Below are 25900 nucleotides of genomic sequence, written 5' to 3' on the forward strand. Positions count from 1 at the left end.
CTTAGCCAGGTTAAGGGTAGTGATGCTACAACTATCCTCAACAGCCATCAGCTAGAAGGGGAAAATTGGCCAGGGTTTTCTGCTTATAATTGCTATCCAATGACCCCCTGCTTAAGTGCAAGTACACAATTGACCTCAGTTAGGATACCCCATGTGATTGAACAATCTTCTGACATTACCAAAGCTCATATCTGAATATGATTATTTGAAAATATACCAGAAGGCAATTGGTGCTTGAGGAAAATAGAAAAATTGGTGGAGGAAATGGAAACATAAAACAAAAAAAGTACATTTGACAATAGTTACCAAAAGCTGGCATTTTCTGGGCTAATTTGAGGGGAATGACTAAGAACATTACAGGTAATTTAAGAGGATTCATTTCTTCTCTCGGCTTTCCCCTCCCATTCCCCCATCTCCCCAAACTAAAGGATTGTACCATCTCAGAGAACTTTCCATTATTTAGAACATATTCCCAAAAATGTATCATGATTCAATCTATTAGTATTGGCACAGTATCAAAATATTAAATTACAGCTGGTATACTTATTAGCACAGTACTACCACAATTGTGGTGAGCAACACAAGCATCAGTAAGAAAATATTAGATTGAGCCCAATAAATACCTTCAAATAGGGATTAACTAATTCCTCTGCAAAGCTATTGTGGTGCCTTTTAAAAGCTGAACCTATCACTGACTTATCTCAAAGCAGGAACTCATTATTGGTGCATATTGTACTTTGTATTCAGTATTAATTCAAGTAATGTGTAGCAGGTTGGATATAATGTGGAAGAACATGCCACATGAAATAGTGTTATTTGTTTATTGAGTCAAGCAAGATAAAATGTACATAACTAATTTTGATCAAAGTTTAAAATGTTTTTTTGGACACTGCTGCTAGAGGCTTTCTCTAATTATTGATTTTGAAAAAGAAGTGATCCTCACTGGGGCAGAACATAGTGAACTATCTTAACTCCGCCAAAAGGCAAGTGACTTATCTCTCAGAAGTTCAAAAATCAAAGTCTCAGTATTGGTAGTGAAAGTTCTACCATAATTAAGACAATTCTACTTCTAACCAGAGGAAATAATTATAAGAGCATCTACAGTCTGCAACAGAAATGCAAGTTATGAGATTTGTGTAATAATTGTATTGTTTGGTGTTGAATGACTTTCACTATTAAATTTCTTTAAAATCTTATAATTACAAAGATTGGATTGAATTGCACCTGTCAAATTTTGGATTATTGTTGCTCTTATACCTTTGGCTGTAAAATTCAGAATTGTTTAATCATTTACTTTTCTTTCCAGAACTAAGAGAGTTTAATTCTGTTGCAATTTGTTCCCGAAGACAGTAAGTAGCCTGGTGCTATAGTACATAGAGGGGATTTGTTAAACTGTGTTGATAAAATTTCCTCTGATTACACCAGTAAATCTGGCTGTCATAAAGCTATGCTTGAAATGTGCTTCTATGTATTTGATTCTTTTTTTTAAATCATGGTGTTTAAGTTTTCAATAAATTGTGTTATATCATGGACATAAAGCTGTGAAATTGTATTTAAAAAAAATTAAAATATCAGAAAATGTTTTATTTGATACCCAGTGAAACTGCATAACTTATTCACAGTGGGATCTTTAGAAAGAAAATGTGGGATTATGTCTTGAACAACATGTCGACTCTCAAATGAAAACAGGAAGTGCTGGAAATACTCAGCAAGTCTGGCAGCAACTGTAGAAAGAGAAACAGATCTCTCTACACAGATGCTGCCAGACCTGCTGAGTATTTCCGGCACTTTCTTTTCTCATTTCAGAGTTCCAGCATCCGCAGTATTTTGCTATTATGTCAACTCTCAATCTTTCTGTTTAACAAATGAGGTTAGATTTTTTAATTGAGCCTTCAATTGGACAATAGAAAGCCAATGAGTTATTAGCACCTGGTCAACCCTTACTATGCTGACCCCTCCTGATTTAACATCAAAATGTTCCTGCTTCCTGTCCATATTGGGTTTGATGTTTGGAATTTGCCAGAAAGTGAGGAAGAAACTTAAAATTGCATGTGAATTGCATGATAAAGACCTGTTTACAATGGTGATGGGTAAATTTAAAAGGATGTGCCATTTAAGTGGCTAAGTTGGTAGCCTTTATGAAGGCTGGAAATATTTTAATGTATATTTCAGCCTCTGCAATATTTATTTGTATAACAAAGATTCCTGAGGAAAAGTCCAGTGGCTGGCACAATAAAATTGGAGGCAGAAAATCTGAGAGCAAGTGGTAAAGCAGCAAGACTCCAAACCCCCAGTTTGATGGAAATGCTGATAAGGCAGAATGAGCTGGTTGCAAGGAGGGTGACTTTGTTTGCCACTCCAGAGCACCCTCCCATATGACAACATTGCCATGTGCCTAGAAGGAGGAGGAAAAGGACTTGAGGATGCAGCTAATCATTACAACCACTGGCAGTACCAGCCCTAAAGTGTGTGATAGTAGAAAGGTGTCTGATAGCACTTGGCCCAGCTCAGCTAGCTGTATACTGCCCCAGAGCTTCTGTTCAACACTTCTGCACTGTCATTGTCAAGTTGCTCTGCTTCTGCCTGTAAGGTGGGTAGGTACCAAATGGTAGCACTGGCCTGAATTTTTCGCTGGACGGGAGGCCCTGTCCACCAGCCGAAAAGTCAGTGGCAAGCCCACCTCCACCGAGCCTGGGAAGCCAAGGATTTTATGCTCCTCAAGCATTTCATTGGTCTTGGGCAGGACTTCCACCTCCTTGAGGCAGGAAGTCCTGCCTGATGGAGCTGCTGGCCAATCAATGGGCCAGCAGCTCTTAATCCCAGCAGCACCACCGGGAGCAGTGGCCAATGCTGGGACTACACCCAGCCATCAGAAGATGATGAAGGATGGCCCTGGAAAAAAGGTACGTTTTTAGGGCCTCACCGGGGACAATCGGTCGGGCCCCAGCGAGGCAAGTGGGGGTTGTTAGGGGGACGGGAGGAGGGTTGTACATTGGGGGCAGTTGGAACTTTGGGGGTGGCACCATGGGGCACAGGGTGCCTGATGAGGAGATCCCCCCCCCCCCCCAGGCCGCAAGGCCACCTGGTTTCATCAGGTGGGCTTTTTGAGGTCTCAGTTGCCCGCTAGTCAAGAATAAAATACCCGTGGCGGTGGGCAGAGGTCCTTAAATGCCAGTTAATTGGCCATTTAAGGGCCTTGATTGGCCTGGGGCGGGCGGGCTGTTTCTCACCACTGCTGCCCCACATAAATTGGCAAGGGGTCGGGAACGACTCCCCTCTCCGCACCCACCCCGCCCCCCCCCGCCACCTCCCAATCGATCTTACACCCACGCCCCACCCCCACCACCAGCCCGCTTGTTTGGGGGCGTAAATTTCTGGCTACAGTCTACCTCTGATGCTACCTGACCTTTCTGACATTGTTCCACTGCTCCTCCTCCAAAAATTTAAACTAAAAGGGCATTCCCAGTCAGAAACCCATTGTCACAACATCACGAGTGTACAAAAAATGGTAGTGCCAGAGCACTTGACACAAAGTTTTTTTTAACTAATTAAGAGGAAACAGGAAAGATTAAAAATGCTACAACTACATGACTTTTGAAATGTACTTGCATAAACCTTATCTCCTAGCAGTATTGAATATATTATTTATATAGGTGGATGAAAACACTGAATAAGTACATGCCATTTAAGTGACATGCAAGCCCAGTATTAATATAATTAACTGCAAACTAACAGGTTCTTTTGACACCAGTTTAAACCTTTTTGGAAAATGGAATGGGGCAGGAATTGGGCTGAAATCAGGAAGCATTTTTGCACATGAAGGATTGAGGATATCTGGAGCTCCCTCCCTAAAAGGCTGTAGATGCTGGATCAATTGAAATTTTCAAAACTCAGATAGCTAGAGTTTTTGTAGGTAAGGATATCAAGGGATTTAGAAGATAGGCAGGTAAATGGAGTTGAGGTAAAGTTCAGCCATAATCTGAATGCCGAAGCAGGCTTTAGGGTTGTTCCTATGTTCCTACAAAATTGAGTGTAGACAGGAGTCTCTACACTTTTAGAACAGTCTAGAAAGCCTAGAAGGTCCCATAGACCCCTGGATGTTCTTTACACCAGGCTTGACTCTGCACTGGAACTAATTTCCCATTGTACTCTCAAGGCAAATCAGAATGAAACAGCTTCCTTCAGGGACTTAACACTGCTTCAATCTGGAGTTCTCGGGTGGGATTTTCCACTTTAGTGGAAACCTGCCACATCTTCAGCAGGACGAGAATTTCCCGGTTGATTTTCTAAGGTCAGAGTCAGTTAAATAATACCTATGGGCTCCAGTGGAATTTCTGCCTCCATTGGAGAGCCCACTTCAGAGGAGGGAGGAAAATCATTGCAGTAGGACTCTGTGAGGCCTGCGGCTGCTGAAGGGAAGCTTGAATTTTTTGGAAAAGTTTTTTATTTTTACACAGCACAATTCATTCCCCATGGGCTCGTTCATCATTAAAAGTCCCCACCTTACTGTGAGACACCCACACCAATGCCCATATGCCATTCCTGCCTTAGAAGCTCGGGGTTCCTTGCACCCCAATGTTGCTATGGTGCACATAACAGATAATGTAATGGATGACATTGTCCTGTCATTTAGAAATCCTTTCAATAAGCCTGCCCATCTTTAGGGACATATTCCCTCTATGTTGTGCTAGTCGCTCTCATGGCTATTCAGGGCCTGATGACCAATGGGTGCCCAAAGCTCCGTTTCAAGGATGCTTGCAAGCATGACATGAAGGCCCTAAATAGGTGTCTAGGGGACCCTTTCAGCCTACACCTGATCTTACTGTAATAGGGTTTCATTTTTAAAGACACTGCGTTTTGAGCTCCCCCCATGGTGAATCCTTATTCACCACTTTCCAATTATAAGGTAAAGAAATGAGCACAAACAGGCTTTCTTAGGTTTAAAGAAGAAAAGTGAAATTTATTAAACCTTAAAGTTAAACTCTAATTCGGTTAATAAATACGGATACACGATGGGCCCACGCTCGCATGCATATGCGATACACACATGCAAATAGGGACAGAAAAGAGAAGAAAAATAAAGTGGAGAGGTTTGAGGCAATATCCGAAGAGTATCTTGTTACTGTGCTTCGAGCTCACTATAGAGTCTTTTTGTAGGTAGTTCTCCCTTTTCGTTGGGCCCCAGTATTCTTCTTAAACCTTGTTTACTGTAGGAGACTTTTCTCTCTTGGGGTTCATGTGTCTTCAATGGATTCCAAGCTGGTGAGAGAGAGATGAGAGCAGACAAGAGAGAAATGTACTCAATCCAGGAGCTTTTTTGATCTCAAATTCTCTGTGGCTAATTTAAAACTCTCCAGTTCAAAACTCAACAGCCAGTTAGTCGTATAACTAAGCTGGTATCACCACGTCTTCCGTGTATTGGCAGCAGGGACTGGTTCCTTTGTTCCAACACTGTCTGCTAGTATGCAAAAATGTCTTTCTGGCGAGGGGCCTGGCAATTCCTTGTGATAGGCCCTCTTTTCTTCCCAGCAACAATTTGAAATTTAATGTCCATGTGGTGAAATTAATGTGCCTCATTCTTGGCAGGTGGTGGCCTACATGACAAGAGCAATTCCCAAAGAATTTCTAGTCCCAGTCCACAGGAGTCACGCCCAAAAGGTAGCTAACCTCCAGCATTAAATCCTGCCCATACTGTCACATTTGCAGTGCTGCAATGTCTCCACAGGATTAAGCTGAGTAACTCTTGTTCAAATTTAAAAATCAGAGAAAGGATAAACCTTTCCAAAGTAAATTTTGTTTCCTCAACAAATATTATACTTGCACACAGTTTACAGTTCAACTCAAAAATTCCCATTTATTTATCAAATGTAAATATGTCTACTTTTTGTTTTCCCATAATTGCTAATCTTTTAATCATTTAACAAATTAAATTAGTTTAATGCCCTATTATTCACTAATTCCGGTTTCACAATATATGTCCTATTTAGTTGATCTTATTGGCAGCAGTTTATGTTTTTTGCACTGATTGTGACAGTATCAATACTGCTGGGTGCGCAGCCAATGCAAATATTGATTTGTGACCACACCATTGATAACGCTGCCTTGTTAACACTGGTCTTAGAGGGGTTTTTTTTGTGATTAAGGTGGAAATAGTTCTGGCAATTTAAGGCTATTCTTATCTGTTCAGTTGTAAATTGGTTTAAATCAAAACAAGCATATTAATGCAACATCATCAAAAAGCACACTTGATAAACAAAATAAACTAGGGAATTATGTTGTGCAATATCATATGAACATTTATTCTTAGCAGATTCTTCTGCCTGCTATTGTAACAGAAGCATTGTTTTTTATTTCCCACCATTACACACAAACATATTTATATCTCGCCTATTACAAGACAAAATCTTGCATACGGTTAACTATGCCCTTTTGAAAAATTCCTGTAACACTAGGGAAAAAAGACAAATTAAGTTCATGTCTCAGGTGTAGACCCTTTGTTTTCCTTCCCACTTCCTCTTGTTCTGTTCCTTTTTAAATGTCGTTCATCTGTAATTTCTGCCAGTTCTGAAAAAGGATCTACACATGAAATGCAAAACTTATCTGTTCTCTCCACAGATGCTGATTAACCAGCTCAACTTGTAGAATCATAGAGTGGTTCCAGCACAGAAAGAGGCCATTTGGCCCATCATGTCTGTGCCAGCCCTCTGCAAGAGCAACTCAGTTAGTCCCACCCACTCACCTTTTCCCTGTAGCCCTGCAAATTTTTTCTCTTCAGGTGCTTATTTAATTCTGTTTTGAAAGCCCCGATTGTATCTGCCTCCATCACATTCTCAGTGCATTCCAGAACCTAACCACTCACTGATTAAAAAAAGTTTTTAATGTCGCTGTTGGTTCTTTTGCCATCACCTTATATAAGTGTCCTCTGGTTCTCGACCCTTACGCCAATGGAAACAATTTCTTTTCATCTACTCTGCTTAGACCCTTCATGATTTTGAACACTCCTATCAAATCTCCTCTCAACCTTCTCTCCTTCAAGGAGAAGAACCCAAGCTTCTCCAATCTGCCTATGTAACTGAAGTCCCTGGAACCATTTATATATATATTTTTTGTGTTTATTTTATTTTATTTCATCTTAGTTTGTTCAGTTTGCTTACCCACTTTTTTTCATGTTTGTACTTGCGGCTGTTCAATTTTCAATCCGTTAACACCTTATCTGTACTAATGCTTTGTCTTTCAACACACCATTAACATATTGTTTGCCTTTGCTCCACGACCTTCTGGTCAGCTATTCTGTGACCTTGTCCTATCTACACCTTCTCCTTTGTTATCTCTTGCCCCACCCCCGCTTTACTTGCTTATAACCTTTTACATTTCTAATATTTGTCAGTTCTGAAGAAGGGTCACTGACCTGAAACATTAACTCTGCTTCTCTCTCCACAGATGCTGCCAGACCTGCTGAGAATTTCCAGCATTTCTTGTTTTTATCCCTGGAACCATTCTTTTCTATACCCTCTTTAAAGCCTTCACATCCTTTCTAAAGTGTGGTGCTCAGAATTGAACACAATAACTTCAGTTGAGGCCAAACCAGTGTTTTATGAAGGTTCATCATAATTTTCTTGTTTTGCACTCTATGCCTCGATTTATAAAGCCCAGAAGCCCATATGGCTTTTTATCCACTTTCTCAACCTGCCTTGCCACCTTCAACAATTTGTGCACATAAACACCCAGGTCTCTCTGTTCCTGCACCCTCTTTAGAATTGCAGACTTTATTTTATATTGTCTCTCTTCGTTCTTCCTACCAAAATGTAGCATTTCACACTTCTCTACATCAAATTTTATCTTCCATTGCTGTCACTGTCCCTTTTCAGTTTCTACAGTTTTTCTGTTTTTTGCTAAGCTTGAGATCATTTTACCTGAAAACAGAATAAGATTTATTTTCCCCAAGTCTTAAAATATTCATAAAAAAGATTGTCATACAGTTTACATATACTGGTAGGCACAAATTTTACTTTGTAGCATACTTTTCCAATTTGTTTAGAACCAAGGGGCAAGAACACAAGGGCAGTGAACAACCTTTTTGGCACTGCACTGCAATTTGACACTAGAGTATATTGAAATGGCTCTTTGTGTTCAAAACTGAGAAGTACCCACATTCACATGGTAATTTCCTTTGCCTTTTAGAGCTTGTACACAAATGGTAAAAGCACCAACATTCTCTCAAATCTTTTTAACATTTCTGTTGATCATCAATCGAAATGGTGACAACAAAATATTTAGGTTAGGTTTGAAGTGTTGGGATGAAGTGCCCCTTCAGCTCTTGTATGGTTTACTACTTGGATGCAAGAAGCAGATGTGACCGCATTTGGTAACAGATGAATTAAGTTTATTGTTACAGTCTGATTGCCACTTTTGAGGCTTTTACTTTTTTAACTGATGTGGGCCTCGCTGGCATTTATTGCCCATCCCTAATTGCCCTTGAGAAGGTGCTGGTGAGCTGCCTTCCTGAACTGCTGCAGTCCGTGTGGTGTAGGTACTTTCATAATGCCTTTAAGTGGGGAGTTCCAGGATGTTGACTCAGTGATGATGAAGGAATGGCAATCTATTTTCAAGTCAGGATAGTGTGTCTTGGAGGGGAACTTGCAGGTTATGGTATTCCCATACGCCTGCTGCCCTTCTCTTTCTAGGTGGTACAGGTCGCCGGTTTGGGAGGTGCTATTGAAGAAGCAGTGGTGCAGTGGTTAGCACCGCAGCCTCACAGCTCCAGGGACCAGAGTTCAATTCTGGGTACTGCCTGTGCGGAGTTTGCAAGTTCTCCCTGTGACCGCGTGGGTTTTCCCCGGGTGCTCTGGTTTCCTCCCACAGCCAAAGACTTGCAGGTGAAAGGTAAATTGGCCATTGTAAATTGCCCCTAGTGTAGGTAGGTGATAGGGAATATGGGAGTCCTGTAGGGTTCATATAAATGGGTGGTTGTTGGTCGGCACAGACTCGGTGGGCCGGAGGGCCTGTTTCAGTGCTGTATCTCTAAATAAATAAAAAAATAAATAAATAAAAAAGCCTTGTCAAGTTGTTGTAGGTGGTACATACTGCTGCCACTATGTGTCAGTGGTGGAGGTAATAAATGTTTAAGGTTGTGGATGGGGTGCCAATCAAGCAGGCTGCTTTGTCCTGGATGGTGTCATGCTTCTTGAGTGTTGTTGGAGCTGCACTCATCCAGGCAAGTGCAGAGTATTGCATCGTACTCCAAATTTATGCCTTGTAGATGGTGGACAGGCTTTGAGCAGTCAGGAGATGAGTCACAGAATACCCAACATCTGACTTGCTCCTGTAGCCACAGTATTTATGTGGCTGGTTCAGTTAAGTTTCTGGTCAATGATGACCCCAGAGTGTTGATAGTGGGGGATTCAGCAATGGTAATGATGTTGAATGTCAAAGGGAGGTGGTTCAATTCTCTCTTGTTGGAGATGGTCATCGCCTGGCACTGGCATGGCACATATCTTTCTTGCCACTTATCAGCCCAACCCTGAATGTTATCCAAATCTTGCTGCATGCAAGCACGGACTGTTTCATTAGCTGAGAAGTCACGAATGGAAATGAACACTGTGCAAGTGAACATCTCCATTTCTGATCTTATGATGGTGGGAAGGCCACTGACAAAGCAGCTGAAGATGATGGACTGAGGATACTACCCTGAGGAACTCCTGCAGTGGTGCTTTTGGTGATTGACCTCCAACACCTACAACCATCTTCCTTTCTGCTTGGTATGACTCCAGCCAGTGAAGAGTTCCATTAACCTCAATTTTACTAAGGCTCCTTGATGCCAAACTCGGTCAAATGCTGTCTTGATGTTCAGGGTAGTCATTACCACTTTTGCTCTGGTGTTCAGCTCTTTTGTCCATGTTTGTACCAAGGCTGTTATGAGGTCAGGAGCCAACTGGTCCTGGCGGAACCCAAACTCAGCATCAGTCAGCAGGGTAGTAGTGACTAAGTGTTGCTCGACAGCACTGTTGATAATCCCTTGCGTCGCTTTGTTGGTGATTGATAGTAGACTGTTGTGGCGATAATTGAATGGACTGGATTTGTCCTGATTTTTGTGGACAGAACATACTTGGGCAATTTTCCACATTGTCAGGTAGTATACTCTATACGTACTTACTCCACCATAGTTCAGCAATAGCAAATATGCTGTTATCCACTGGCTGTATTCACTAATCTAAATGGTCTGATCTCCATTTTTTTTATTTGTTCATAGGATGGCCAGCATTTATTGCCCATCCCTAATTGCCCTTGAGAAGGTGGTGATGAGCTGCCTTCTTGAACCGCTGCAGTCCATGTGGGGTAGGTACACCCACAGCGCTGTTAGGAAGGGAGTTCCAGGATTTTGACCCAGCAACAGTGAAGGAACGGAGATATAGTTCCAAGTCAGGATGGTGTGGCTTGAAGGGGAACTTGCAGGTGGTGGTGTTCCCATGTATCAGCTGCCCTTGACCCTCTGGGTGGTAGAGGTCACGGGTTTGGAAGGTGCTGTCTAAGGAGCCTTGGTGTGTTGCTGCAGTGCATCTTGTAGATGGTACACACTGCTGACATTGTGCGTCAGTGGTGAATGTTTGTGGATGGGGTGCCAATCAAGCGGGCTGCTTTGTCCTGGATGGTGTCGAGCGTCATGAGTGTTGTTGGAGCTGCACCCATCCAGGCAAGTAGAGAGTATTCCATCACACTCTTGACTTGTGCCTTGTAGATAGCGGACAGGCTTTGGGGAGTCAGGAAGTGAGTTATTCGCTGCAGGATTCCTAGCCTCTGACCTGCTCTTGTAGCCGTGGTATTTATAATCACTGCTCCAGTTCAGTTTCTGGTCAATGGTAACCCTCCAGGATGTTGATAGTGGGGGATTCAGCGATGGTAATGCCATTGTCAATGAGTGGTCTCTAGCAAAAAGTCATTGTTTCTTTTCGATTTTCATGACATTGCTACCCACACTCACGCCGAAAGTGGAGAGGAAGGGAATTGAAAATTGGGTCCACTATCTCTTAAAGTGGAGTCCACTTTGTTGAATGGCATTACATGAACAAATTCAATTTTTCTAACATTCTTAAATTAATTAGTGAAAAGAAAATGTAAAACAGATATATTACAAAAAAACTTTATTCAGAAGGTAATAGATAGCTGGGGTCATTTACCATAGTTTAGGAATATTTTATGCAGTTGCAGTTGGACCCTAGGCTAGGTGAATTGAACAAGATCCAATAGTCTGAAAAGCCTTCTTTCATGTTTGACTTTTCTTATGATTTTGATTCTGTAGCAGGATGTTACCTGAATTCTAGATTGGTGTTGGAATTCTTTGGGTTCCTTTTTAGTGTTTCCTTATTATGAATGAACTGTTTTCATGGGAACATTTGTCCTCTTTCAGTTATGTATAGAAGTAATTCTGGGGGTCAGTTCAGTCATGCCAGTACCTCAAGTATACGATCTTGTCTTTTGATCTTAATAATGGTGCTGTGGCTCAAGAAGTAGAAGTCTTCGAGATTTTTGTTATTATCTCTGTCCGTATCATGCAACCAGAAAATTTTTTTTCATGCATTTTCTTGATTTTTGATCCATTTCAATCCAATATGTACTTCCACAAGCACAGAAAGACCAGGGCAGGAATCAGAGGCAGCTGGGTGCTAAACATAGCACCACCAGCTTGTGCACCGGTTCCCGGCTCCATCCTGCACCAGGCCATTTTCCTGGAGGTGGAATGGGGGAGCAGCAGGGCTACCCACCCACATGTGACAGGTAACCAACCTGACTCATTAAGGGCCTATTGAGGGCAATTATAGGATTGCCAACTGGGATTTCCAGTCAGCTTCCAGGTCACTACAGGTAGCAGGGGCCTGATTACTGCTTGAAGGAGGCCTCCCAGCAGCAGTCCGGCAGGCCAGTGCTCTAGGCAGGCTTAGAGGACCTCTTGCCTGGTTGCCTGTGTACAGGAGCAGCCACAGGCTGTCCTGTAGTGGCACCCACCCCACCACCAGTGTTGGCCTGGCTGTGAAAGCCATTTTTTAATTCAAGTACAATAAAGTTGGAGAGAGGATGCCTCCATTTTGAAGTGCCCTCTTCCTCACTTACCTGCCATCACAGCCTGCAGTTGCTTTCAAGCTGAAGGCTTCTGATTGGCCTCCAGTTTCAAAAGCCCACCTGCTGTCCTTAATTGGGTGGCGAGCCCGCCCTCAGGCCATTAATTGGCCGTCTCAGGGAAAACCACAAAGAGTGACTGTTTCCCACACAGTGTAGACTTCTGACCCACATTTCAGCCTGATGGTGGGGTTCAGAAGCCCGCAGGGAAAATCCTGTCCAGCATGTTTGCAACCATCGTATACTAATGCAAAATGAGTTTTCATCCAGAAAATGAAATAACTTATGCAATTATTATAGCAAATAATCTCTGATTACAAAAACTTTTAAGAGGCTTTGTGGAGGCAAATGATTTTTACTTGCTTGATACTTATGTTGCCATAATACCTCACTGCCCTTCAGGTCCATTCTAAATGCATAACAAGAAATACCTGATTATTAAGCAAGACTGGGAAGGCTCTAAGATCTGACTTCTGTTTCTCCACAAATGTTGCCAAATCTGCTGAGTATTTCCAACATTTTTGTTTTCAGATTTCCAAAATCTGTAGTATTTTTCTTTTTGATTCAACTAAGTTGTTTGGAGCATTTGTTCAAGCGTTAGATGAACCTTACTGATTTTATAATAGTCAATTTTGGACCCTTGATTCCACCAGGTGAGAGCAGATGGGCTCTTCCGGCATTGCAGCCCAAACTCTTCCATTTTTTTAGACACTAACCAGCACTTCAGACATCAAGTGGACAGCTTCCCCCTCTTTCCCTCCTTCAAATCCAAGAGTCTGATGCTACACCCTATGAAATATTACCACCTTACATTGTCTTGGTGGAACCAAACATGACAATACAAAATAAAAACAAGAAATGCTGGAAATACTCAGCAGGTCTGGCAGCATCTGTGGAGAGAGAAGCAGAGTTAACGTTTCAGGTCAGTGACCCTTCTTCAGAACTAGCAAATATTAGAAATGTAAAAGGTTATAAGCAAGTAAAGCGGGGGTGGGGCAAGAGATAACAAAGGAGAAGATGTAAATAGGACAAGGTCACAGAATAGCTGACCAGAAGGTCATGGAGCAAAGGCAAACAACATGTTAATGGTGTGTTGAAAGACAAAGCATTAGTACAGATAGGGTGTTAATGGACTGAAAGTTGAACAGCCACAAGTACAAACATGAAAAAAAGTGGGTAAGCAAACTGAACAAACTAAGATGAAATAAAATAAACACAAAAAAAAATATAAAAAAAGGAAAAAGAAAAAAATAACTGAAAATAAAAGTAAAATGGAGGTGGTGGGGTAATGGAGAAGTGGACCAGGGTGTCATGGAGGGAACGATCCCTTTGGAATGCTGACAGGGGAAGGGAGGGGAAGATGCGTTTGGTAGTGGCATCACGCTGGAGGTGGCGGAAATGGCGGAGGATGATCATTTGGATATGGAGGCTGATGGGGTGGAAAGTGAGGACAAGGGAAACCCTGTCACGGTTCTGGGAGGGAAGGGAAGGGGTGAGGGTAGAGGTGCGGGAAATGGGCCAGACACGGTTGAGGGCTCTGCCAACCACAGTGGGGGGGCGGGGGGGAATCCTCGGTTGAAAAAAAGGGAAGACATATTAGAAGCTCTGTCATGGAAGGTAGCATCATCAGAGCAGATGCGAGGGAGACGGATGATAATGATAGATTTCTGAACACTAACGACATCAAGGGATATGGGGATAGTGGGGGAAAAATGGCGTTTAAGTAGATATTTGAATGGCAGAGCAGGCTTTATGGGCCGAATGGCCTACTCCTGCTCTTATTTCCCATGATCCTATTCCTATGACAATGTTGTAATCAGTTGATGAGACTCAATCTTTCCTGTTCATTGTGGAAAGTAGGTACAGTGATGTTCATGACCCGTTGTTAATATATTCCATGGTCTTTACTTTGAACTGTTCAGATGGGAGGTCTCATTTCCTTTCAATATTATAGACATTGTGTGTTCGAGAAGGGCAAACTTCCCAATCAGTTCAGCATTTGGCTACCTGTTGAAACAATTTTCAGGATACTAGAAGAAAAACAATGTGGGAACTGAAGAAGTAGTAGCATAGTGGTTATGTTACTGGATTAGTAACCCAGAGGCCTGGATTAATGATACAGAGGTATTCAAAGTCCACCATGGCAGCTGGGGAATTTAAATTCAGTTAATTAAATAGATCTGGAATAAAAAGCTAGTATTAATAATGTAACAACTGGATTGTTGTTAAAAAAAAAACCCAACTGGTTCACTGATAACCTTTAGGGAAGGAAACCCACTGTTCTTATCCATTCTGGTCAACATGTGACTCCAGACCCCCAGCAATGTGGTTGACTCATAACTGGCCTCTGAAATGGCCTAGCAAACCACTCAATTGTATCAAAACTACTGCAAGGAATTGCAACCGTTTAAGAAGGCCTTCTAAAGGACAATTTGGGATGGGACTTGCCAACAACACTCACATCCCAAGAATGAATAAGTTAAAAAAAAATATTTCGGTCCATAAATATGCTACAACTATCGAAAGTCCAGTTTGGCCACATTTTTAGCAGGCTGCCAGTCAGGGAGTGCCTCTGCGGTCACGTGCCTCACCTGCTTGGTGAGTGGTTGCGAGGGCTTTTATTGTGAAAGCCAACAAGTCAGCGCTGTTCCTGAGCATAACAAACCGGTTCCACAGGAGAGAAAACAAAATAACACAACAGGCGGAGAGAAACTGTTAGCGGAATTTATCACCTGGGTTGCAGGCGGAAATAGGAACGAGAACGAAAGGCCCCGCACTGGCGATGAGTTTGGAAAAGTGAAGCAATTGCCCGGAGAATTTAAACAAGGAATTGGAAGAAAGTCGCAATGAACAAACTCAGCGCCTGCATCGTGTTTTCCTTGACCCATACAGGTAAGAAAAGCGTTGGAGAACCAACCTGGATCGAGCCTCCTTGGATTATGCATAAAAGAATGTTGTCCTTGTCAACAGGTTGTGTGAACATTGTGGCCACAATATTTCAATCTTCATAAATAATGTAGCCAGGTTTACCTGGGCGTACCTGCGTGCTGAGGCAGACGAACAGGTGCGCTGGGACGATCCAAAAAAAAACTGACCCTCCTTCAGCGCGCGATAGCCAGTTTTCTAGTGAGGAGGGTTTTAGTGGGTGGGTGGGGGTGATGGGAATGACCAGATAAATTGCTCCAATATCCTGATTAGATTCACTTGGATGTATTTCAGAGGATTTATTTGTGCGGCTTTCACTGGACTAACTACAATCCAGCGCCAAAGCGGCAGAATAACACAAATCCTGTAAACACTCACTGTGGAAAAGTACTTCATGGATCCCTTACCCGACAGCTGTTTTTAGAGGGTACAATTGTGGTGTTTTAGAAGTGATTTCCTGTTCGATGAAAGTGGGGTAGGAGAGTTCTTGAACTCATCCAATATGGAAGGTGTGTTAGAGCAGCTTAGGTGGAGCCTCCTATACCTGAGTTACAGGTTCTGCGCATCACAATGCTTCTAACCACCCCATGTACAGTGCAGTATTAACTTGTTTATCAATATCTGTGGCTTAGTCAGAAATGTTTAGATTGCTGGTGGAGGAGTTTAAATACAGGGCTTCCCCTCCCTAGAGCTGTATGCAACACTTAGGATGTCCAAAAGCATTTAATTATTTCAAATCATACAATCTTTCTTCAGGTACTAGCATCTTATGACTTTTTTAACGAACAAAAAACAATTTCCATTATTGACTCCTTAATTCTCCCCTCATTCTTTCACCCCCATACTAATATGAGAAGTTTCTTTGATCATGAATTTTAGTATCACTTCTATGTGGATCCTGTAAGAATTTTCACTTCACAGTGCTTTTTGGCTAGTTGCAATGGTCTTGCTGGGTATTGCTGTCTTCTGAAAGATTTTCTGCGATGTGATTTGCTGGTTTTGGCCTTCCATGCTTTACTTTTCCTTTCATCTACCACATTTAGCAGTTTAATGTTTTAGTATGGAGTACTGTTTAGTGAGCAAGTGATCTAACCAGACGAAGTGCTTTTACAGTGCAAGTTGACTTTGTTTTACTCTTTTTCTAGGTTGCCACTTTGTCTGTTAATCTCATCCCGAGTAAGTAGGAACATGGGAATTAGAGTAGGCCATTCAATCCCTCAAACATTCTGTTGGATTGTGGCTGAGTATTTTGCAAAGACTTTTCATACCAAAATGTCAGTTTTCTTTTCTGTAGCTTGTCATTGCCAGGTTTCTGCAACATATCTCATCATTGGGACTGTACTGAATTACATAGATAACACATTGTATTTCAGTATAGTCCTGGGAGTTTAACAATATAAATAAAGGTGTTGTGTGATATCCACATCATTTCTTTGATTTGCATTGTGCCTGCAGGTCAAGGACGTCAGTCTGTTTGAAGTGTTGCTCTGGTATCGCTCTTCCTGTACAATTGTATTTCAAAACTCCAGCATTTTAATATAGTGTAAATGTTGAAAATCTCATTAGTGTGTATGCATTTTTACTTTCAGTAGTATTAGAAATATTGAAGGTTGTACCTGTTGAAATGATGGATCCAATCCTTTTACATTGTGTTAATGTTAATTTTATGCTTTATGCAGTAAAGGGCCTTATCATGATCTTTGTTTTATTGACATGGTCATAAGTGAAACTTGGCTCACAGGTGGCAATGCTTTGCGCCTTGCATTCCCTTCCTGGTTCTACCATCTGCCCCACCCAAACTGCCATAGTGATGGTATGACCCTTATCACCAAATCACACTTTGGTCTTTTTTTTTTCTTCCCCTGCCTCCCCAATCATACACTATCGTCATATCTGGCTGAAGCATGTTCAGTCCTATAAGGCTTTCTTTCCTCTGCCAAAACCATTTACCAGTCTAGCATCTTGCAGAAGAGTAAAAATAATCCTTGGCTTTTCTCTGCTATAAGCCATCTCCTTTCCCATTCACCCTCTCCTCCAACAAGTGCAAGAAGCTCATGGACTTCTCTGTCTCTTAAGATTGAGACTATCCATTCAGTTGCCTCTGCCCTCCTTTCACCTTGCTAATCAACTCAAGGTTACTCTGCCCCAGCCCTAGGCCCATCTCTTTCTCTAGTTTCTCTCCTATCTTGCCTCCATGCTTCTTCAAGCTCATCTTACCCAGGAGACACATCTCCTACTCCCTTGATCCAATTCCCATTAACTCCTGACCACCCAACTTCCCTTCCTGGTACCCATGATAACTGACATTTTAATAGTTCCCCTTTCCTTGTGTACTATCCCCCACTATTTCAAACAACCATTGCCACCACACACTGTGCCCCCCTGCCCCTCCTCAGAAAACCTACCATTGACCCTTGCAAACTTTCATCCCATTTTCAGCCACATTTCCTCTTAAGACTTTGAACATCTGCCAAATTCATGCCCACCTTTCCTGCAACTGCATGTTTGAATCTCTCTCTCGAATGAGGTTTCTACCCTTGCCACGGCACTGAATGGGCCCTAATTAAAATCACAAGTATCCCTTATGACTGGGACTGTGGTACATGACCCCTTCTTGTGTTTCTTGACCGTGCTACAGCATTTTACACCGTTGACCCTACCATCCTCCTTCAACACTCCTCCTTCATTGTCCAGCTGAGTAGGACCACCCATGCTCTTAGCTACCCAGTTGTAGTCAGCATACCTGCAGTAATGGTTTCTCATCCCCATACTGTTAACTCTGCAGTCGCCCAAGCATCTATCTATCTACGGTTCCTTCATGTTGCCTCTTGGTGACATCATCCGAAGACATCGGGTCAGGTTTCATATATACTGTCACGGCACACCGTTCTACCTCTACACACCTCTCTCAACTCTTTCACACTCACCCTTTGGTCAACAGATTGTGGGTTCAAGTCCAACTCCAGGGACCTGAGCACAAAATCAGGCCAACAGACCGGTACTGTATTAGTGGAGATTCAGTGGCATTACGGTCGCTGAAACCTCCACTATCAACATCCTAGGGGGTTATCATTGACCAGAAAGTGAACTGGAGTAGCCATATAAATACCGTGGCTACAAGGGCAGGTCAGAGGCTAGGAATCCTGCGGCAAGTAACTCACCTCCTGACTCTCCAAAGCCTGTCCATCATCTACAAGGCACAAGTCGGGAGTGTGATGGAATACTCTCCAATTTCCTGGATGGGTGCAGCTCCAGCAACACTCAAGAAGCTCGACACCATCCAGGACAAAGCAGCCTGCTTGATTGGCACCCCATCTACAAACATGTACTCCCTCCATCACCGACGCACAGTGGCAGCAGTGTGTACCATCTACAAGATGCACTGCAGCAATGCACCAAGGCTCCTTAGACAGCACCTTCCAAACCTGCGACCTCTACCAACTAGAAGGACAAGGGCAGCAAATACATGGGAACACCACCACCTGCAGGTTCCCTTCCAAGCCACACACTGTCCTGACTTGGACCTATATTGCAGTTCCTTTACTGTCGCTGGGTCAAAATCCTGGAACTCCCTTCCTAATAGCACTGTGGGTGTACCTACCCCACATGGACTGCAGCGGTTCAAGAAGGCAGCTCACCACCACTTTCTCAAGGGCAATTAGGAATGGGCAATAAATGCTGGCCTAGTCGGCGATGCCCCCATCCCATGAATGATTTGAAAAAAAAAAAGCATGTAAATCCTAGTCAATATTTATCTCTCGACCAACATCACTAAAACAGATTATCTGGTCATATCACATTGTTGTCTGTGGAACTTTCCTGGGTGCAAAACATCTGCATTTCCTATATTATAACAGTGACTTCTCTTTTAGAAGTATTTTATTAACTGTAAAGTGCTTTGGGACGCCTGAGGTCATGAAAGGTGGCATATAAATAGAAATATTATTCTACACTGCTTATTTGGTGTCAGACTGCTTGTTTGACATCCATTCCTGGATGATTTTCTCTTGTGAAACATTAGGAAAACTGAAGTCATCATCTACGGCTCCTCACCACCATCTCCAACCCTCTATGCCAATTCCATCTTTTTTCCTGTCTTGGGTTGTGGATCAACCTAAATGTCCTATTTGATTCTGAGATGAGCTTCTGATCTCTGCTCCATCATGGAAGACCACCTGCTTCCAACTCTGTAGCATTCCTAACTCTGCCTTTGCCTCAGTCCACCTGCTGCTGAAACCATCATCCGTGCCTTTCTCACCTTCAGACATTATTGTTTCAATGATCTCTTGGCCAATCTCCCATCATAAACCCTGCATGACCTTCAGCCTATCTAAAACTCTGCTCACCCATCTGCTGTGTGTTGACTGACTTACATTGGCTCCTGTGTCTCCACCACCTCAAATTTAAGATGCTTGTACTTTAAATTAAATCCCTTTATGGGCCTACCCCTCCATATCTATGTTATCCTTTCTCGCTCCACAACCCTCCAAGACCTCTGAGTTCATTCAACTTTGGCCTCTTATGCACCTTCACTCCTTTTGCTCCACCATCAGCAGCTGTACCCTCAGCCATCCAGACCCTGAGCACATGAATCCCCTCCCTAAACAGCTCCACCTCCCTCTCTCCTTTTTTAAGCCCCTCCCTGTAACCCACTTGTTGAGCAAACTTGTCTAAATGATCCGTGCTATTCGAAGAAGAGCAGGGGAGTTCTCTTGGGTGTCCTGGCTGATATTTATCCCTCAACCAATGCCAACTGATTACCTGGTACTTACCTCATTGCTGTTTTTTTGCAATCTAGCTGTGCACAATTTAGCTGCTGTAGTTCCCTGCATTCCAACAGTGACTACACTTCAAAAAGTACTTTATTCGCTGTAATGCGCTTTGGGATATTTTGAGGTTGTGCAGATTCCTTCTTTTCCTATCTGTATGATCCTGGTAAGAAACCTTGGACCTTTGTGGATGTGACTTATATAATGGCAGAGCTTTCAAGCATTCTGATGCATTGCATGAGTGCTGGAAAGTCTCAAGTGTTGACATATTAGTATGACACTGCTGTTGTCATTCTTCACCATTATAGAAATTATGGAAAAAAGCAGCTTAACAGGACATCAACAAAATATTGAAATCTACAAAAAAAAAATTCAAAAGTGAATTAATTTTTCATGACATTCAAATCTACTGTCCATATTCAATTTTTTCCAGCAAAATCTTAGCAAGGAACAAATACAAGTGAATGTGGAGGTCGTCTTTACTTTCTTTGAGTTTTTTTAAAAAAAGCAATGTTACTCATTCCTTGTGTACATATCACACAGTTCCAGTGTGAATCACCTTTTAAAAATTGTACTTGGCTGGTAGTGAATGGGAGATATTGAGGACCATGATCATTAGTTGAAACATGACAGTATGGAACAGTCTTGATGGACCAGCTGGTGTTTTCCTGTCTATCATTTTCCTATGTTTTGTGGCCCTGACTACATGGGGGAAACTTTGTGCTGGCAGTGCGGGTCTCGACTTCGGGGGAAACCGACACCAAGATCCTCGTGCCGCCTCTTTTCCGAAAGGCCTGCCGAATTTAGTGCCAATCGGGCACTTAACTGGACAGCAGCATGCCTTCCATAGGATTTAGGGCCCCGCTGCCAGAAATCCCAGACTTCCAGAGCTGCTGGCCAATCAGAGGCCGGCAGCTGCAGTGCCACTGTTGAGGTGGTGGCTACAGCTGTAGCTGCGGTGACCAGACACCGAGGAGCGGCGCAGGAACCAGGCTTAAGGTAGGTCAGGGCAGGAGTTGTCTCGTGGGGTGGGGTTAGGGGGGTTGGTAGCAAGGGTGGGGGGGGATGGCCCTCAGCGGGCCCCCTCTTCCTGATGCTGAGTGCCTCATTCAGGTACTAAGTGACTTTGAACGAGGGACCTTCCCCCCCCACCCCCCCTACCCCCCCTACCCCCCCTTCCCGCCATCAGAGCTAGAAAGCAGCCCGCATGGTTTTTCATACCATGCATGCTGTGTGCGGTGACAGGGCTGCCCACTGCATGGGTAATTGCTGCTGTAGTAGTCTGAGACCCTTAATTGGGGGTTAATTACCCAATTAAGGGCCTCAGGCCTCAAATGGTGGTGGGGCAATTAGGCCATTTACAGGCCTTCCTGCTGCAGAGTAAATTTCGGCAGAGGTGGGATGGTGGCTGGGTCCCTCAATACCTCCAAACCCACTGCAGGAGAAAGCATGAAATTCCAGCCCATGTCATAGTGCCCATCAGTTGTGTGATGAGGTCCACTTGATTTTAAATGTGGAGTTAAATGCTGGTACTGTTCTATTGTCTCTACTAAAGTCAATATGGAGCTTGCAATACAGGATAAAGGCTCTGCTGTTTCAAGAGTATCCCCCTACCAAATCCCACTTTGGTGAGACTGATAATTCTCCAAACTTTTTCTTATGAAGTTTCAGATTAGAATTTGCCTAATAAGTTCTTATTTCATTTTGTATTTCCTTTAAGTAACGGTTAAGCAATGCCTCAATTTTAAAATTATCACCCTTGTTTTCAAATCCTTCCATGTCCTTGCCCCATCCCTATCTCTCTAACCTCATCCTAGATGTACCAAAATCTTTGCACTCCTCCAGTTCTGGCCTCTTGCACATCTCCGATTTTATTTGCTCCGCCATTGGCGGTCTTGTCTTCAGCTGCAAAGGCTGTAAGGTCTGGAATGTTCTCCTAAAACCTCCCTGCCTTTCTACCTCTCTCTCTCTTCCTGTTAAGGTACTCCTTAAAGCCTACCTCTTTGAGTAAGTTTCTGCTCATCTGAGCTAATATTTCTTTATGTGGCTCGGTGTCAAATTTTGTTTGATAACCTTCCTGTGGAGCAACTTGGGATGTTTTACTACATTAAAGGCACTATATAAATGGGAGTTGTTGTTTATTCTACCAGATGAATGATCTGTTGAGCTTATAAATAAAAATGAACCTTAAAGTAACATTTGTGTATGAACTGCTACCTGTAACTTCTATATACAGTAGGGTAATTCAACCCATCCAGTCTCCTCCTTGAACAGCCAGTTCAGTTATTTAGACAGAGGTCCAAACAGTTTTTCGGGCTGCTTTCTTGGTTGGTGTGGCAGCATGCAACATACCTTTAAAATCAGTAGAAAAGGTGATCAAAGACAGGTTTGCTATCTACATGACATAGGACTGAAGCACTTTGTTCTGAAGATTTTTACTTCCTTCCTTTTAGGGAAAGTGCAAATATTGATTGTATTATTCCATGCATTTGTTGTGCTTCTTTGTATCTTACTAGTAGAAATTAAACAACCAGAAAACCATCATAAATGTTGTATTTAAAGGTGAATCTTGTATGGAAGGTAACATGATGTGCATACTTCCAGTTAAAGTTTGGGTGGGGACTCATTTAAAACCTAATTAATTTTTTAAAACCTTCATACATCCTTAATTTGGATGGTGGGGTGGTTGTGCATGTTGTAGCTAGTTTTTTATTAGTTACTTGGTCAATGCTTTTCATTGGATTCTGATTTCCTGATACTCTAGATTTTAAAAAAATATATAAAGCAGCCTCAATTATAACACTAAACACTTGTATCAATTATTCTGGTGACATCTTCTTTGCAGCCAATAGGCACACCATGAAGCAATGAGCCTAACCTTTGATTGTAGCATCTTCTCCTATGACAGTAGCAGTAGAACCCTTATTCAATGAATTGAGAATTTTTGGAGGAGCAATTTTGAAATCTGCTGGACAAATAAATGCTGGAAGTGTGTAATTTTAAAAAAGTAATAAATTGTATCAGACAAATGCTGTAATACACCTTTTAAAAGGAGAATCAGTACTTGTAGAGAAAGAGGCGCTCTAGAATAAAGCTAAGTACATAATGTATTGTAGTTGAAGCTACTTCTATTGGCATAGTGCACATGCTATTCGAAAGCTGCAAATAGTTGTTTCCATTGGGAAGAAAAATGGAGGGATTAACTTTTTATATTTGCTCTTTTGGATGTGAGTGTCACTGGTAAGGCCAGCATTTATTTCCCATCCCTAATTGCCCTTGAGAAGTTGGTGAATTCAGCGATGGTAATGATGAATGCCAAGGGGAGATGGTTAGGTTCTCTCTTGCTGGAGATGGTCATTGTCCGGCACTTGTGTGGCACGAGCGTTACTTACCACTTATCCGTCCTAGCCTGAATGTTGTCCAGGTCTTACTACATGTGGGCGTGGACTGCTTCAGTATCTGAGTAGTTGTGAATGGTACTAAACACTGCAATTATCAGCCAACATCCACACTTCTGACCTTATGATGGAGAGAAGGTCATTGATGAAGCAGCTGAAGATGGTTGGGCCTAGGACACCACCCTGAGGAACTCCTATAGTGGTATCCTTGGCCTCCAACAACCACAACCAGTTTCCTTAGTGCTAGGTATGACTTTGTGGTGGTCTGTTAGCTCAGTTGGCTAGACGGCTAGTGTATGTTACAGAAAGATGTCAACAGCATGGGTTCAATCCCCATACCGACTGTGGTAGTTCATGGAGGCCTGCCTCCTCGCCTTGCCCCATGCTTGAGGAGTGGTGACCTTCAAGCTATACATCACCAACTGTCTCTCTAATGGGGAGAGATGCCTATGGTCCTTTGCAACAATGGTTAGAGCAAGGTGTGACTCCAGCCAGTGGAAAGATTTCCCCTGATTCCCATTGATTTCAATTTTGCTAGGGCTTGATGCCGTACTTGCTTTCCATTTTAAGCAATTAAAAGTACTACTATTCTCATAAAACAATAATTAAGAATAGCAAATTCAAACTAAAGCCCTTGTATTGAATTGGATTTATAGTTACTAATATCTGACATGTATGATGATGGCCCCGCTTTAGGGATAAGTATTATAGGTAACAATTTGCATGCCAGTATGTATTGGCGGTATTTGTAGCAAAATTGTAGTTCACTTCTTCTTCTCAGGCATGCAATCTGTTCCTGTTGCCCTCCATTTTTGGAAATAATTTTAAATCAGAAAAAAAACACCGTGCTTTGCTGATGCCTCTGACAATCATTGCATTGTAGGGTGTGCCATAGAAACCATGACAGTCCCAGGAAAAATTCTGGGTGCGGTGGGGTATCAGATTTCAGGCTAGTCAGTGGTGGGATCACTACAATTGGCAGGGAGGAAAAATCATCCCAGTGCCCATTTCTGATGCCAGTCCAGTGGAATGAGTTTGAAAGTGCACAGGTGAATGTTCTGTGAAATCGGGGTTTGGCTATCCTGTGATTCTTCCTTTCATGACTGAATAGTCCAATAACACTCACTCACTATCTCGGCTCCTGTGAGATGAATGGGCAAGATATTGGGGGCCTGTGGAATAGCAGTACAGATTAGGTGATCACCTTCAGTAGAAAGAGGGAAGAATTTGGAGGAGGGAGCAATTCTCGCATAGTTTCTGAATTGGTTTGCATACTTTAGCAAGCCTCAAACGTTTTAAAGCACTTCACATACAATGAGTACTTTGAAGTACAGCCACTGTTTCTATTTGGGAAAATGTGGCAGTCATTTGTGCACAGAAGAAACAATGAGAAGCAATGCAGTGAATTAACCAATATTAATTTGATTGAAGCATATGTGCCCAACTGCACAGGCAGATGAAGTCTCACCTTAATTACCTATGGACAAGGTCTTACAACAAGGACAGCTGCTGTCCTTATACAGCACTGGCCTATCAATTTAGGTTTTAAATTCAAGTTTTACAGTGGGACTTGAACATACAACTTCCTGACTTGAGATACAAGATTGCTAGGAGTTGAGCCAAGCTGGATTTAAAAAAAAAACTTGTATCACATCTCCAGTGCATCCCAAAAAGCTTCACAACTAATTGTCTGCATTTCAAAAGTAATCTTTGTTCCATAGGTAATCCATTTATATCAACCACCATTCATTTTCTAATCCTGGACCCTCCACTCTTTCTTTATAGGGTTGGGATCCTGATAAAATTATAGCACTATTCTTTTGGAAGGCAGCCTAGATTTGCAAACTGCGTATCTCTCATATCTGTCAACCTATAAACAAGACAATTGAGGACGCAGCCTACAAAATCAGATTACTTTTTGGGTTGACACTTCTGGCTTAAACTTGTATTGCACATCTGTTACTTAAGCCTGAATTTTACAGTCAAGATGCTCAATATCTACACACGCCACCACTGAGACACCGTGGCTGCAGTATGCCCAATTTACTGGATCTATTGCAGTAACTCACCAGACTTACACCATAGCCCTTCTCATCCCTGCAACTTCTACCATCAACAAATACAGGAGCAGGAACTTAATGAGTACATTGTCATCTCTAAGTCACACCTTCTTGGATTTGGCATGCATTATTGTTACTTTATTGTCCCTTGATCAAAATGCTGCAACTCCCAGTCTGACAGCATCATCAGCACAAGGACTGCAGCTGTTTCAGGTTCAGCAACACCTTCAGGACATGTAGGGATGGGCAATAAAAAAAATCAGCTTTACCAGCATAACCTACACCCTGAGAACATTTCTTTTTAATGTATTTCCTGTAGTATTCTAACCATCAAAAGTGATTTGAGTTAAATATTTACAACTGCCTAAAGATTTTCATTCCATCAGCCACAATGGGATTGAAGGTTTTAGATGAAGGTAAAGGGATAGTACCACGCAACTGCCATTTTTATCTGGTTTATATATAAATGCAGCAACTTGCTTTTATGTAGCACCTTTAACATAGGAAAATGTCCCAAGGTGCTTCACAGCATGCATTGACACTAAATCAAATAAAATATTATAGGTGACTAAAAGCTTGCTCAAAGAGATAGGTTTTAAGGGGGGTCTTAAAGGAGTAGAGACAGGCCAAGAGGTTT

General features: G+C 42.4%; 1 protein-coding gene and 1 long non-coding RNA gene across 2 annotated transcripts in view; one reads left to right on the plus strand and one right to left on the minus strand.

The window, feature by feature from the left end:
- The window catches only part of LOC137374568 (uncharacterized), a 49944-nt gene extending 34738 nt beyond the window's left edge, over nucleotides 1–15206 (minus strand). Inside the window, exon 1 of the long non-coding RNA XR_010975849.1 lies at nucleotides 15029–15206. This is a non-coding gene — a long non-coding RNA (uncharacterized lncRNA). The remainder of the gene's footprint in view (nucleotides 1–15028) is intronic.
- The window catches only part of LOC137374567 (immunoglobulin-like domain-containing receptor 1), a 59385-nt gene continuing 48186 nt past the window's right edge, over nucleotides 14702–25900 (plus strand). Inside the window, exon 1 of the mRNA XM_068040858.1 lies at nucleotides 14702–15003. Coding sequence (XP_067896959.1) covers nucleotides 14958–15003 — 46 coding nt within the window. The 5' untranslated portion in view covers nucleotides 14702–14957. The remainder of the gene's footprint in view (nucleotides 15004–25900) is intronic.

This window comes from Heterodontus francisci, chromosome 10 (genome assembly GCF_036365525.1).
Source record: "Heterodontus francisci isolate sHetFra1 chromosome 10, sHetFra1.hap1, whole genome shotgun sequence".
NCBI lineage: Eukaryota > Metazoa > Chordata > Chondrichthyes > Heterodontiformes > Heterodontidae > Heterodontus > Heterodontus francisci.